Genomic DNA, 16,749 nt, shown 5'->3' with positions numbered 1-16,749 from the left:
ACATTGGATTATTACATTATTTATGTTCGTTTGTTAAAGGTAACAACTAAGAGAAAGTGATAGTATATAATTTCCAAAAAAAAAAAAAACCTAAAAAACAAAGAAACACAAATTGATGGTAATAAAAATATAGATAAGTTTGGTTTCGTAGCCTCTCTAACCTAAGCAATTAAGCCCGAAAGGGTGTTTTAACACCTAATACCCTAAAGTCAACTAACTTGGGAGCTATTGGCCCAAAGGCTTGTTACATAGGTTAAGGAGAAAAGTTTAAGGGAATCAAACATTGCACTAGCTATGTATCAGTATCTGCAACCCGAGTTATTAAGCTTAAAGGTGTGTTTCAACACCTAATGCCCTAAAAACCAACTAGTCTGGGAGTCATTAGCCTAAAGCTCGTTACATGGGTTAAAGATGCATTGTGTTTTAAGTTTTATATATATATATATATATATATATATATATATATATATATATATTAAAGAAAAAAAAAAGAGATAATAATCCCAACCTAAGGAAGTTAACCTTAAATATTATAACAAAATATTGTTTTCTTCCAATAAAAGCCCCCTCATCTATGTTTTCATACATTAAGCACATAAAAAAGGAAGGTTTATTAATATTTTTGTTTAAGAGGTATTGAGAGAGATATATAAATTTAATGAGAGTTTGTTCATTTAGATAAATCAATGGAAGTTGAATGGTGAATGCCTTTATGGAACTTGCAAATTGTTTTTCTATTTCAACGCTTTGATTACTAGGGAGGAGTAATAAGCTGGTTGGAGGGTGTGATTAGTACTTAAAAGTGCATTTCTATCAAGGTTTTATATCATCATTTTACACTTGAAGTATCAATATCTTCTTAGCTATAGCATGTTTTATAATGACATATCTAATAATATAAGATACCTTTAATTTATGGTAAATGTTCATATGAAATCCAGGCCTATCACATAAATCAAGGGATTGATTGATGAGTTTAACTACTGAAATTGAGAAGACAAAGAGAGGGCTAAGCTTAAAAAAGAGATACTGGTTCAGTCCAAACTAGAACACCATTCGGTTATTGGATCATAACTGGAGTTGTAAAACTTGGATTGAGGTCTGATCTATATGGATGGAAAGCTAAGACATAAGCCTAAAACTTTCATGCGGAGTCCAAGATTCAAAATGTAATTGTTCGAAGTGTACGACTTGATCAATGTTAAAACATCCCAACATATCCTCTTTATTTGAGGGTAAATTTTTTTTTTTCCATTCCAAAAAATTTCGGCAGAGTTTCGTTTGCAATTAGGATATCCTAAGTTATTGACTACTATCAATTTACTCAATCAACCTATCATCACAAGGTCCTATAATTCCGAACCTAATATCAAACCTTATGATTTCATACCTCATACAATCCACACAATATATATATATATATATATATATATATATATATATATATATATATCCTACGAGTAAGTTCAATATGAACATAGTCCAACACATCATATCATAAAATTTAAAAGAAAAGGAATATGCAAAGAAAGTATTTACAATATAAGAAGTGTTCTTAAATATTTCAAAAGGGTTAATTACAAGATAACTAAAATACTACATACTAAGCTGAGCCTTTGTAAATACATCAAGGTTTACATAAAAGAATACTACATAAACACGTTAATTCCTTTTTGTTTTAAGTTAAATATTTACATAAGCTTCACAAAGTAGAGTCCTAAACTAATGATCTTCCTAAATATTTGATGGACTTGTTACATAAATAAACATACCATTATGTTGATAAAGAATATATATATGCTCATGTAATGAATACAAATGAAGTATTAACTTTCTATTGGATTCATAAGAATTCTAACAGAGAACTTATATTTTTCTTGTAAGTCTTTTAAACCCAATTAACACTCATTTGTATACTCTTAATTTGAATACTCTAATTTACTTGCATGAACTAGGTGACCTTGCAAAGTTTAATCTTGTAAATCATCTCCCGACAATCATATCACGGATGGCATTAGCCAAAGCTAATCTTGTAAATCATCTCCCGACAATCATATCACAGATGTCATTAGCCGAAGCTAATCTTGTATTTACTCTAGACTTTATTTACATTAAACACGATATTTATTGTAATTGCATTCACCAGAATAATTTTAAATTGTATAAGTGCAAATAGGAGCAAAATCACGCACTTGTTTCGCTTTTCTCATGGCCTCCACTAACAAAAGATCCAATCTTGGTTACTCCTCCTGAATCATAAGTTTTTGGTTATGATTCCTTCAAGCCGTTATTATAGAGAATCCATATTCATCTATTACTCATATGTTACTTTTTATGCATGTTCATTTTCTCATAATATCATACATACATATATCATGTATATTTTCAGAGTTAGTATCTCAATGTGCAAGTATTCGTATGACACAATTCTTTTATATTCTTATATATATAGTATTCACGTGAAAGTCTAGTGTTACTGTCTAACTTTGAACTGTTTATGTTTTTATTTAACCATATGCATGAATTTCTTCACTTTTACTTATTTATTATATATATAATTTTTTTTTCGGGGTTTACATTCTGAGAGAAAGCAAGAGCAAGTTCTTGATCTGAATAACCAAGCCCTTAAATGCATGGCAAATGCCTCCTTTTATAGGCCAAAATTTAAAACTATTGATTTGATGACTAATTGTTAAATGGGTGGCCAACTCTTGACTTGGTGAAAATCCTTATCTTCTTGTCTGAATAAAATGTCATGGCTAGCATAAGAACTAGAACCACATGTACTCATGAAAGTTATAGAAAATTGTCTTATCTTTCCAAAAAAAAACAATTGGGGTCATTTAGACTTCTAGAACTCGAGATATGGGCTGAATACTGAACAGTGTTTGGGCTACAGGACAGATTCAGACTTCTCCGTTGTTGCTATAATTTAGACTTGAAAATGACCTTTTTAAGTCTTGGACTCCACATGAAAGTTTTAGGCCTATATCTTACCGAATCTGTCCAAAATATTTAGGTCATTTGGACATCTAGAACTTAAGATATGACCCAATTACCAAACAGTATTCCAGTTTGGACTGCACCAACATCTCTTTTCTAAGTTTGGCCATCTCTTTATCCTTTCAATTTCAATACTTAAACTCATAAATCAATCCTTTCATTTATGTGATAGGTCTGCATTTAAGATGAACATTTACCATAAATTAAAGGTATCTTATATTATTAGATATGTTATTATAAAACATGTTTTAGTTAAGTAGTTATTGATACTTCAAGTGCAAAATGATGATATAAAACATTGATAAAAATGCACTTTTAAGCACTAATCACTTATCCAATCTACCGTAATAGTCAACTTCAAACTCACTTGAAGTCGATCCCTTAATACAAACACCGCTATTATATATCTTTCTTCCATGCCCGTATTCTTCAGTATGAAAGATATATCCATTGACAAAATACTCATTACAGCACTTGACTTTTCTTTTAGAGCCCGAGCTTAGTAAAGACAGTGAAATAGCAGCACTACCTCCCATTTGATAAACCTTGTATATCAAATACAATAATAATGAATAAATACATTGCAAGAGATAATGAGTTTGTGATAGGACTTGCATGTGTTCTAAACCACATGGTAAATTGTTCATCTTGTAATTAAAAGATCTAGGATTCGATCAGCTGTAAGTTATTAGACAGTAAGTATCGTCGATATTGCCTGCAAGGTTGTTCCAACTTATATGAGTTTATGGTATCACAATATATAAATAGTACACTCTTGACAAAGTTTAAGTCGAACATCTACTTACTTAATAAAAGGTCTCAGCTCATCACAGTTAAATAGGACATAATTGTGTGATTGTCTGAATTCTATTTTAGATAAATATCTTCCCTTCACGGCATTTTAAGGTGTGGGTCGTCCAGGATTAGAGAATATTGACAAGTTTCCACTTGAAAGCACTCCACCACCATCATCATGCCGTGGAACACGGTTGATCCTCATTCTCAAATAAGGTTTGAAATAGTATAAGATAAATATTAAGATCTCCTCAACAATATAGGCCTCACATATTGACGCCTCAACATGTGCCTTGTTCTTAAACTTTTTTTTTAAGATTGAACAAGTACTTGCATGCATGCATGCATACATATATATATAGAATTAATAAAAAAAATTATCAATTAAAAAAATGAAAAAACATTTTATGAATTACATACCAACTATATATAAAAAATATATATAAAAAATAAATTAAAATACAAATTAAAAAAAACATATATATATACACACACCATTTCCAGGTGAAAACACTAACTTTTATTATGATTGTTGTTATTATTATATTCTAAACCGCACAAACTATATACCAAATAAAAACAGAATGTGAAAGTAATCTAGTTGAGACTATTATGATTGTTGTTGTTATTATATTCTAAACCGCACAAACTATATACCAAATAAAAACAAAATGTGAAAGTAATCTAGTTGAGACTGTAGCAGAAATCTCAGTGTCTGTTGAACGAGAGATTTTATAACCCGAACCGACTCTGGTCATTAGAAGAAAGAAAGGCGCAATGGGTTTAGCTTAATTAGTCAGATTTTAAATTTGTTTTCTAGATATTACAATTTCGAATCTTATAAATCTCAAATCTATTGGAGATTTACATAGTCATTAACTTCAGGACTCGTGAAATTAGTTAAGGTACATGCAACCTAGCCCGCACAACCATATTAATAATAATAATAAAACAAAAAAAATAAGAAAGGCCAATGAAAATAAAAAGAAAAGGGCATTATATTCATAGCCAACACCACAAATCACACATTTGTTGGTATTCGCTTCATTACAGAGCATAGTAGCATAATCTGACGCAAGCTCATACGCTTGACTTGTTAAGATGCCTAAATCAACTTTTTTATTGATGTATGTATGTAGTGGTGATGGCGAAGGCATTGATACCTAGTAGAGCTCCAATCCTAGGCGTGGTTTGATGACAACTTCGAGAGGGGTCTCCTTCGGCAAGGCAATGCCTGGGCCTTCAATCATGTCCACAGGCAAGCCTGCAACAGTTGTTAAATCAAAACCCTGAAGGATCCTAGCAAGTGTCAGATGAACCACTATCAAGCCAAGATTTATGGCAGGGCAAGATCTTCTCCCCGAGCTAAAAGGAATGAACTCCATATTTTGACCCCTAAAATCAAGATCAGCATGGGTTGTCAAGAACCTGTCAGGTTTAAACTCGCTTGGGTTTTTCCACACACGAGGGTCTCGATGCAGCTTCCATATGTTTACTACTAGTCGAGTGCCCTTAGGAACATCATAGCCACCAATAGAACAATCTTCCATGGCCTCACGTATTCCTGTTAAGGGGCCTGGAGGGTATAAGCGCAGGGTTTCTTTCACAATTGCTTGGAGGTACTTGAGGTTCTGTATATCTGATTCTTCCACCCATCTTTCTCTTCCTACTTGCTCGTCCAGCTCTTCTTGAGCAGCCTTTAGCACGGTTGGGTTGTTTAGCAATAGGGACAGCGTCCAAACTAATGTAGTTGCGGTGCTTCCTGCTCCTGTGAGGGTCAGAATCTGCAAAATTACAACAAAACGTGTGAAAATGAAAATATTTGCAAGTCAATTACCACCTGAACGCTAGCGCAATTGGTAGGAGACTGGAAGGTCTCTGCGGTGCGCCCCCTCACCTGCCAGCCCAAAAAAAAAAAGAGGTACTAAAGGCTTACAGTTGGGAAACGTACCAAAGCTGTTGCCTTGATGACAACATCACGCGAATAGCCAGAAATCTTATCAGGACCTTCGGCAAGGTTAGAGATCATCACGTCCATGAAGTCGCTCTCACGATCGCTTCCCAATTCGCCATCTTTTTTTTTCTTAAGATGTTCTTCCAGCCAATTTCGTATCACGGCATCAAGTTCCTTGGCAGTCTTCTTCATAGCACTTACATGCCCCTGGTAATCAAGCCATTCAAGAAATGGAATCGCATCCGACATTACAAAAATCCCACTCAGATACAAGGCTTTTTTTATGGCTTTTTTGTAACGCCAGGGCTCGCTGTTCTCCTTGTCATATGTGCTGCTGCAATACCGCTTCCCGACTATTGTTCTAAGGTTTATGTTGAACGTCAAGCTTTCCAACAATTTGCTTATATTCACCTTCGCAGGGGAGCCCACATTTCCTGCATAAAAACTGTGCAAACCTTTGATGAACGTGTCTACTTCTGACACACGGACATGCTTGAGCATTTCAAGCCGCTGATTTGATAGAAGCTGAAGAGTGGCCAGCTTTCGGACATCTCGCCAATACTGTCCATACGGGGCTAATGCAAAAGCTGCGTTGTCATAAAACATATGTTTCCCTGCTGCTATGCCTGCTCTGGTAGCCAAAACTCTGTCATTGGTGTTTAAGCAATCCTTCACTGTTTCCCAACTACTGACCACTAGGGTTCGATGAATGCCGAACTTGAGTGAGTAAATAGGGCCATATTTATCGGCAATGGCTCCAAGGGTTTTACATGCTGGGTCTTTGCCAACCAGACTAGGGAGGTGACCAAACAACGGCCATGCCCCGGATGGTTCAGGGGCTCTGGTTGGTTTTTTGCTTTCACTATTTCTGGCCAAGATTTTCCAGAAACCATAAAGGAATACCAAAATGAGAGCCTCAAGAATCATTTGGAATTGGATATAAAAGAAATCCAGGGAGGAAAAGAAGATGGTTTGAATGCACCAGATGGTTTGGTTGGTATTTATAGACCCATGATCCATACATAGTCAATTAGATTAGACAAGGCATAAAAAATAATATAAAACACGAGTGAAGTGATGATGACGTCCCCAAGGGGTGTAGCGTGGTGGCAAAGGGCTTGAGATCTGCACAGCAGGTCTTGAGTTCGAGTCAGGACGTGCACTTCTTGTAAGAGCCTGGGACAGCCGGGGTTTTACTTGCTTATCTGGGCCCACAAAGTGCGCTTTCCGGAGGGTGTGGTTTCCTCGAATCCAAAAAAAAAAAAAAGTGATGATGACATTTTTAATAGGACATAAAAAAAAAAACAGTGTAAACTTGTAAAATTAAATCATAAAATTATATGTAAATTTTTTTAACTAATTATATTTTGATAATTAATCAAAATAACACTATAACATAATTAAAACAAAAATAAAATACAAGTTGAAATAATTAAAGATATATAGGGAAATGACAATCATGTTTAATTTAATGTTGAAATACTTAAATGATTTAAAAATAGATAATTGTGAATGAATATCGTTCACTAGTCTCCTTCCTTCAAGTAAGAGGAAGTAGTCTTAGCCAATGAGCATGGAGCTCAATTAATAGTAGGGTCTACCAGCCTCTTCTTTGTACTAAGAAACATAAAGAGAAGGGTTCTCATAATTGTCGGTCCAAAATCGAGTGGACCTCATAAGAAGCTGAAAATCGCATCATAATATATCAAGAGAAGGGTTTTTCTTAGTTTCTTGCTCTTCTTTTGACCTTTTCTGCTCGTGTATCACGCAGTAGGGATAATCGTAGGGTCCATGCATGGTTTTAGTGGCGTGGCATGGTTTCCTTCCTCGCTGAACTACTTGCCACAGCATAGCCTAGATTAATAAGCAATCATACAAGCTGATAGTATTTATGAGCAGCATTTATCATTTTTCAAAGAGATTATTGTACACTAGTTTACAAGCTAATAAAAAAATATTAAGATAGTAAAAAATTATTTCATATTTTTATTAAATATCATTTAAGTCAATTTTAAAAGTTTTTTATTCGACTCCTTACCTAACTCGAGTTTAAAATTAAATTATATGAAAGTTGTTTCATTATTTTTCTAGTTGACATGGTCGGTTCAAAAAATATTTTGAATGACTAATAAAAAAACATTTATGATAAAATTTAGGAAAAAAATAATAAAATTAACATTAAAAAATCTATTAACCCAACTTTTGTACTTAGTTTGTGTTTAAAATTAAATTAAGTGTAAGTTGTTCTGACCTGATTTAATCGACTTAACTGGTCTAAAATCAACAAGGCCAATTGATTAAAAAAAAAATTATAAGGATGCAATTGAAAAATAAATAATGAATTTGAATGAAAAAACTTATTGATTCGATTCCTTTCCTAGCATATATTTAAATTAAAAAGAGTGAGAGTTGTCAAGATTTGATTCAGTCAATTCAAAAACAACTCAAATGATTGATAAAAAATTTAAAAGATAAAATTAAAAAAATATAGAATAAAAATAATAATAAAAAATAGAAATACAATAAGAGACTGAATTGAAATTATAAAAAAAAAAAAAAAATTGACTATTCATATAAACAACAACGAAGCTAAACAATGATTTCCACGTTTTCCAGCAAATAAGTAATTTAGTTTCCTTCACAAGGCATCCCTGTGACCCTGGAAAATATAGCCCTTGTGACATGTGGTATGAATATTTTTTTAAAAAAGAAGAAAAGTTGGAATGGAAGGTATTCGTTTTTCGCCGGCTCCTATTTCGGCGTTTCGGTCATTTCGGATAAAATAAAACGGAATTGACAACCTTGATCAGGACTGAAAGTTTAATGATAATTGCTCAATTATTTTGCAAACAATGGGGAAAAAAACAATCAATTCTGGAGCTAATTAATTCATGGAGACAGCTCCAGAATTGATGTTTCGGCAGATTATAGGCTGGAAAACGTGGCACATTTGCATCCCCACATTGTTTTGTTTCCTACAAGAGCACGTGAAGAGAAAGGGAAAAGTAAGCAGACAAGAAATAATGTCAGCAATTTATATTCATTAATATTTTGATAGGGTTACTTCATTTTCAAAAAAATTATATCTCTAAACTGTGGAGTTGTATATTTTCTGAAAAGTTTTTATTTTATTATTTGTGTTATGAAAAATAGCTTACAAGACTGTTTAAATATTAAAAAGAAACATTATGATTAATAAAATATTAATTAAATTAAGAATCTTAATGAATAGTAGTAAAAAAAAATAAGAAATTTTTTTTATAAAAAAAACTTAAATAGAAGGTTTACAGCCTAATTTGAACCAAGGTTGTCAATTCTGTTTCGGCAGGTGTTTTATTTTTTCAATTGGAATGAAATGTTTCAGTTTCAGAGTGTTTTGGCATGCCGTTTCGGGGTTGTACTATATATATATATATATATATATATATATATATATATTCAACAAACATAATTCAAATTCAAGATAAATTAATAATAAATTATGTAATACAAACACAATGCCAAACAAATATAATTTTGAAATTTAAAATATTTCTAAATAGTCAAGATTATATAGATCTTTAACTTAAAGTAATTCAACTTAAATAAAATATCAAAATATTATGAAAATTAAATGTTTTAACAAAAAATATTTTAAATACAAAGTTAGGTCAATGTTATCAAGATTAATGGAATCTAAAGCATCCCTTATTTTGCTCAAATTCCTACAAAGTATAAATATGAAAAAAACAACATGAATATAAACCATATATATTAAGTAATAAATCTAATTTTAAAACATTAATATCATTGTTAATGAAAATAATAATAATAATTTTCAATATTATTATTAATATCATTGTTATTGAAAATAGTAATGAAAAAGAGCTTTTTATAATTCGCTTTTCAAGAGCAGAATGGAACATGTGGAATAAAACCAGAACGTTCCGAGTGGAATTTAGTCGGAAAATCCGAAACGAACCGAGATTTAAAATAAAATAAATTTTGTTTTATTTTTTGAATTAGTATAAAATATTTCAACTATTCTGAATAAAATAGAATAAAATTGACAAGCATAATTTGATCATGTAAACAAAAACCATTGACTAGCTACCTAGTTAGGTTTCTAGAATGATGTAGAAAAAATTTCGGTACTATTCAATTATTCAATAAAATAATTGAATAATTCATGGAACACATGAAACACCTGTTAATTAAATAACACGTGTGAATATCACATCACTAAAATTAAGTGTCCAAGTATCATAATACCAATTCACGCTTCATTATATTGATTAGGCATGAAGTAATTCAGAGACTGAGGAAGACTCTACTGAAGCCTCAACACCGTCCTCTGTTCACTAGTAGCCAACACACGTCGTTCAAAGTCTCACGCTATTGAATAAATGAGCCCACATTACGACAACTTTTTAGCTTTTCTTTTTTTCTATTTGTTTTAGTCCCTGTTTCTTTCCAATTCCATTTTGTTGACTTTGATAATTAAATCCCTAAATTATTATTATTTTTTATTTATTGATGTTTGTTTGGACCGAGTTCTTGCCAATCTATGATTTTCATGGTATTGGTTGATTGTACTTCATGATTAATTGGTCTTTTGTGGATTTGTGACTTAAGACTAAGAGGTTGAGGGTCTTATTGGGCAAGTTTTGTTAACAATAAAAGAAATAAGGGCTTAATTGCATGATTTTATTTGAGCAGAGCATTGATAAACAAGGGCGCCACTGACGATAGTGATCTTGACAATATTGGACCAAGTACTAATGGATTGAGCTTTGGGACTTCTAGAGATTTAGACTAGTTTGATGAACTGTCCAAGAATTAAGTGTGTTTGGTTTGGAAGTATGGTGGTTTTATTTTCAAAGATACAATATCTTTTAAGCACAAATTACATCTTTATAGGCTAAAAAACATGTTTTTTTACTTAAAAAAAAAAAATTACTTTCCATCCAAACAAACAAGAGATTCTAATATTGCTTTTTGTACATTGTCATGCATAGCACAACAACCACCACCATGCTCAACCTACAAATTTTTGAACAACAAAAGGTTCTTTTCTTGCAAAGATTTGCCTGTTTTGAGTTCCTCTCTTAACTGAAACTACCATTCATTATCCAACAGAGTTAATGTTGTCTTCAAGCATGTTGGTGTGACCGATCACAAATGGATTGCTTGGGCTATCAATCCAGCTTCAATAAGGATGATTGGTTTGCAAGCAATCATCCCTCTTCCAAGAATGGATGGAAGTCTTGTAGTTTATACTTCTCTGATAACGAGTTACGGAAGCAATCATCTCTAGCAAGCATGTCCGATGTCTGAAAACACTCCATTAAGTCCCAATGTTAAATCCATGGATAAGGAGTTTGGACTTCCTTTTAGGAAGGATTATGACGAAAAGAAGCTCTTCAAGCACAATGAAAAATGTCCATAGAATATTGAACATAATAAGCTAGGGTATTCTAATGCAATTGGGGTGCTCCAATCTCGTTTTGCAATTGTACGTGTACCTGTTTGATACTGGGATGAAGAAACGCTTGCATATATTATGAAAGCTTGCATAATATAATTATTGAGGATGAACGAGCAATGAACCTTGGATTTGACCATGAACATGAAGTTTAATTCCTTTGTATCAGTGTCACATGGTGAAATACCAGAACTACATGATTTTCTTCAAACTCATAATTGAATTAGGGATAGAGCAACTAGCTCTCAACTACAAGAAGATTTGATTGAACATTTGTGGGAACAATATGGCAAGGAGTAGAATCTTTAGATTTGAACTTCTTATGTTATTATAATTTTCAAGTTTTTTTATGTTTTTTTTTTTCATTATGGTTATTATCTTTTAAGTTAATTAATCCTACTTATTATTATTAAGTGTTAGAGGAACTTCAAAAAAGTATTATGAATTGAAATCAATTTCATAACAATATATTTAAAATAACCAATAATTTTCTACATATTTAATTAAAAATACATTACATTACAATAAATCAATCAAAGTTAATTAAAAATTAAAACCCCTCTTTTGCATGATTTCTAACTTTCTATTTTGAAAAATACACTGTAGAAATTGGATCCAAATTAGAAATATTCATTTTCATAATTTGTTCTTCTTTCTCAATGCTGTCCAATTCTTGTTTCTCTTGACTTTGTTGAATCATCATGGCTTGTTGCTCAAACATAATTTTCATGTCTTGTTTCTTCTGATCCTCAATTTCAACTAGAGTATCCCTGAATTGTTGTAAGAGATTTGTTACAGTTACCTCCCTAACTTTATCTTTTCCTTGTCTACGTTTAAGTCGTTCCTTTGCAACCTTCTGACCAATTGGTCTATCTTGATAAATTAATGGTTCACTATCTTCTCCTTAACTAGCAGAATTAGGGGTAGATGAAGTTGATGAAGTCAGACTTGCATTGACATGACTTTTTTGTTTCTTATTTGACTTTTGATGTTAACTTACACGCTTAAATTGTCATTTGGGTTCTTTTCTTAAGATAACCCAACAATGTTCTAGTTGAAATCGTTTGCCAACGCAAGAAGCATACATTTGTCGAGCATCATTAATTTGGTAAAAAAAATAAATAAATTAAATAATGTAAAAATATGTGTTAAATAAAATTAATTAAATAGTGTTAAAATATATGTTAATAATTTAACATGGAAATGAATATTAAAATTACTCTTTATTCTTCGATCATTCCACTTTACTGACGATTTTCAATTTGAGTGACAAATCCAACAAATTTACCAACTTCTCTATTTATTTCTTGCCATCTACTTGAGATGCTTATTTGGGAACGATTATTCAAGTTTGCTCCATTCTCTGCAAAGTAAGTATGTACACGAGCCCAAAATTATTTTGTCTGTTGTTCAACTCCTGTAATTGGATTCTTGCTTGTATTTAACCATGCAGAGACAAGTAAACAATCTTTTCCTGGTGAAAAGTTTTAACTTCTTTTGTGATTTTTTTATTGTATTGACATTTAAATTCGAGTATGTTAAGTCATTAATTAATTGATTAGAATTACTTGGTTGAGGGATAATATTTTATGACTCGCTCATAAGAAAATTGGTAAAAGAGCTTAGAAAATTTGAATCCATCTAAATTAAAAAAAAAAAAAAAAAAAAAAAAAAAAAAAAAAACCTTAAGTTAAAACCTTATAAAAAGTTGTAAAGGAAGCTCACATTCAATGTCTAGCAATTTTGTAGTTTCCATACATGTGAATTAATAATAAGAATTGCCTTCTACTTGTTATAACATTAATCTAATCATACAATTAATCTAATCACTTGGTTTAGTTGTATTTTTAACAAGACAAAATATAATTGACCTCAAATTAAAATAGACAATCAAAAATAAATTTAAGATATGTCACTCCATGTTTTTATCAATATCAGTTACCATCATATTACTTCCTTTCAATTTTGTCAAAGATAACAATATAAATAAAAATTATTTTCCTTAACCCAAATCAAAAATATAAAATAACAAAGAAATAAAAAATCATTACAAATAGCAAATAAAAATCAAGAGAAGAAAAAAATAATAAAAATAGAAAAAGTCTTTAAGCAAACATACCTTTTAATTTCAACTAATTAACACAATAGATGTTATTAATTAACCGGAGAATAATTAATTCTTGTTTTCTAAATCAGAGAGAAGGGTGAAATTTGCAAATAAGTTTTTTTTCCTTCTATTTTTTCTTAAATGTAGTCTTCTTCCTTCAGTTGGTTCTGCTTTTAAATGAAAAACATTAACGTTGGCTAACGGATATAAAATGAATACGCTGGCCAACATATATAAGTCAACAGAGAAAAATACGGTTGCCAACGTCTTCATATGCCTTTTGCTACAGAAAAAGATAGAAATAACTTTTACCGTACTCAACAGCTATTTTATCTGTGAATTTAGCTACCCATTGGAGTTGACATAAACAAATAAAAAAGCTAAAAGTACAAGATTTTTTTTTTTTTTGCTCTTCTTTTACCTAATTAGTCAGATTTTGAATATGTTTTCTAGAGATTACCATTTCAAATCTCATAAATCTCAAATCTATTGGAGGTTTACATAGTTATTAACTTCACGTCCTGTAAAATTAATCAACGTACGTGTAAGCTAATCTAAACACTCACGTTAACAAAAAAAAAAAAAAAAAGTAAGAAAGGCCAAATAAAAATCAAAAGAAAAGGGCATTATATTCATAGCCAACACCACAAATCACACATTTGTTGGTATTCGCTTCATTACATAGCATAGTAGCATAATCTGACGCAAGCTCATACGCTTGACTTGTTAAGATGCCTAAATCAACTTTTTTATTGATGTATGTATGTACTGGTGAAGGCAAAGGCATTGATACCTAGTAGAGCTCCAATCCTAGGCGTGGTTTGATGACAACTTCGAGAGGGGTCTCCTTCGGCAAGGCAATGCCTGGGCCTTCAATCATGTCCACAGGCAAGCCTGCAACAGTTGTTAAATCAAAACCCTGAAGGATCCTAGCAAGTGTCAGATGAACCACTATCAAGCCAAGATTTATGGCAGGGCAAGATCTTCTCCCCGAGCTAAAAGGAATGAACTCCATATTTTGACCCCTAAAATCAAGATCAGCATGGGTTGTCAAGAACCTGTCAGGTTTAAACTCGCTTGGGTTTTTCCACACACGAGGGTCTCGATGCAGCTTCCATATGTTTACTACTAGTCGAGTGCCCTTAGGAACATCATAGCCACCAATAGAACAATCTTCCATGGCCTCACGTATTCCTGTTAAGGGGCCTGGAGGGTATAAGCGCAGGGTTTCTTTCACAATTGCTTGGAGGTACTTGAGGTTCTGTATATCTGATTCTTCCACCCATCTTTCTCTTCCTACTTGCTCGTCCAGCTCTTCTTGAGCAGCCTTTAGCACGGTTGGGTTGTTTAGCAATAGGGACAGCGTCCAAACTAATGTAGTTGCGGTGCTTCCTGCTCCTGTGAGGGTCAGAATCTGCAAAATTACAACAAAACGTGTGAAAATGAAAATATTTGAAAGTCAATTACCACCTGAACGCTAGCGCAAATGGTAGGAGACTGGAAGGTCTCTGCGGTGCGCCCCCTCACCTGGCAGCCCAAAAAAAAAAAGAGGTACTAAAGGCTTACAGTTGGGAAACGTACCAAAGCTGTTGCCTTGATGACAACATCACGCGAATAGCCAGAAATCTTATCAGGACCTTCGGCAAGGTTAGAGATCATCAAGTCCATGAAGTCGCTCTCACGATCGCTTCCCAATTCGCCATCTTTTTTTTTCTTAAGATGTTCTTCCAGCCAATTTCGTATCACGGCATCAAGTTCCTTGGCAGTCTTCTTCATAGCACTTACATGCCCCTGGTAATCAAGCCATTCAAGAAATGGAATCGCATCCGACATTACAAAAATCCCACTCAGATACAAGGCTTTTTTTATGGCTTTTTTGTAACGCCAGGGCTCGCTGTTCTCCTTGTCATATGTGCTGCTGCAATACCGCTTCCCGACTATTGTTCTAAGGTTTATGTTGAACGTCAAGCTTTCCAACAATTTGCTTATATTCACCTTCGCAGGGGAGCCCACATTTCCTGCATAAAAACTGTGCAAACCTTTGATGAACGTGTCTACTTCTGACACACGGACATGCTTGAGCATTTCAAGCCGCTGATTTGATAGAAGCTGAAGAGTGGCCAGCTTTCGGACATCTCGCCAATACTGTCCATACGGGGCTAATGCAAAAGCTGCGTTGTCATAAAACATATGTTTCCCTGCTGCTATGCCTGCTCTGGTAGCCAAAACTCTGTCATTGGTGTTTAAGCAATCCTTCACTGTTTCCCAACTACTGACCACTAGGGTTCGATGAATGCCGAACTTGAGTGAGTAAATAGGGCCATATTTATCGGCAATGGCTCCAAGGGTTTTACATGCTGGGTCTTTGCCAACCAGACTAGGGAGGTGACCAAATAACGGCCATGCCCCGGATGGTTCAGGGGCTCTGGTTGGTTTTTTGCTTTCACTATTTCTGGCCAAGATTTTCCAGAAACCATAAAGGAATACCAAAATGAGAGCCTCAAGAATCATTTGGAATTGGATATAAAAGAAATCCAGGGAGGAAAAGAAGATGGTTTGAATGCACCTCATGGTTTGGTTGGTATTTATAGACCCATCATCTATATATAGTCAACTAGATTAGACAAGGCATGAAAAGTAATAATATAAAGCACGAGTGAAGTGATAATGGCGAGGTTGTAAAAAAAAAACAATATTTCAACATAACATGAAAAATATAATATAAAATTAGATTGTAAAATTATATGTAACTTTTTTTAATTAATTATATATTGATAATTAATCTAAGCAAGTAATAAATAAGTATATAACATAATTAAAATGAAAAGAAAATACAAGTTGAAATAATTAAAGACAAACCTTTTTCTTTTTTTTATTATTATTTTTTATCAATTAATTGATATGGTTAATTAGATTAGATATTGATAGGTGGAGATAGCTAAAAATATACTTCTTGCATGAAAAAGATCTCATGTTATTGATCATTCGTGTCACAAAGTTATGTGTGGTGCTGAATTCCTTATCATATTTGAATTCATGCTAAGTTTTATATAACTAAAACAAGAGGGAAAAAAAAACAAGTGTTACTATCAAATTTTATATGTTATTGTTTGTCTTCTAAATTCATATTATTTTTTTATCTGTTTTTGTTTGTCTTTTAAAACTGTTACTGTATTATTATTTACGGGTTTTTCATTATATATTTCATATTTTTTTTCAACTAGCATGTTTATAGAATATTAAGCAATTTAGCATTTTATTTGTTTGAAATTTTTTATGCTTAGTTTTTATATAACTAAAACAAGGAAAAAAAAAAGTTATTATCAAATTTCATTTGTTATTATATATCTTCTGAAGCTTTACTATTTGATTGTTTACGGGGTTCTAGTTCACATGTTTTGTTTTTTTAAAACTAGCATGCTTGTA

At 32.5% G+C, this 16,749-nt stretch overlaps 2 protein-coding genes across 2 annotated transcripts; both read right to left on the bottom strand.

The window, feature by feature from the left end:
- Positions 1-4,788: 4,788 nt before the first annotated feature.
- Positions 4,789-6,714, bottom strand: LOC118039013 (dimethylnonatriene synthase). The gene is made up of 2 exons (XM_035045574.2): positions 5,750-6,714; positions 4,789-5,582 (listed from the first exon to the last, which is right to left on the bottom strand). The coding sequence occupies exons 1-2, from the start codon at positions 6,677-6,679 to the stop codon at positions 4,962-4,964; spliced, it is 1,551 nt and encodes a 516-aa protein (XP_034901465.1). The 5' UTR covers positions 6,680-6,714; the 3' UTR covers positions 4,789-4,961.
- Positions 6,715-13,933: 7,219 nt separating this feature from the next.
- Positions 13,934-15,914, bottom strand: LOC118039012 (dimethylnonatriene synthase). The gene is made up of 2 exons (XM_035045573.2): positions 14,905-15,914; positions 13,934-14,737 (listed from the first exon to the last, which is right to left on the bottom strand). The coding sequence occupies exons 1-2, from the start codon at positions 15,892-15,894 to the stop codon at positions 14,117-14,119; spliced, it is 1,611 nt and encodes a 536-aa protein (XP_034901464.1). The 5' UTR covers positions 15,895-15,914; the 3' UTR covers positions 13,934-14,116.
- Positions 15,915-16,749: the final 835 nt, after the last annotated feature.

Source organism: Populus alba, chromosome 4 (genome assembly GCF_005239225.2).
Source record: "Populus alba chromosome 4, ASM523922v2, whole genome shotgun sequence".
Classification (NCBI taxonomy): Eukaryota; Viridiplantae; Streptophyta; class Magnoliopsida; order Malpighiales; family Salicaceae; genus Populus; species Populus alba.
Note: the sequence above shows the minus strand (reverse complement) of the source record. Positions and strands in the feature narration are given on the sequence as shown.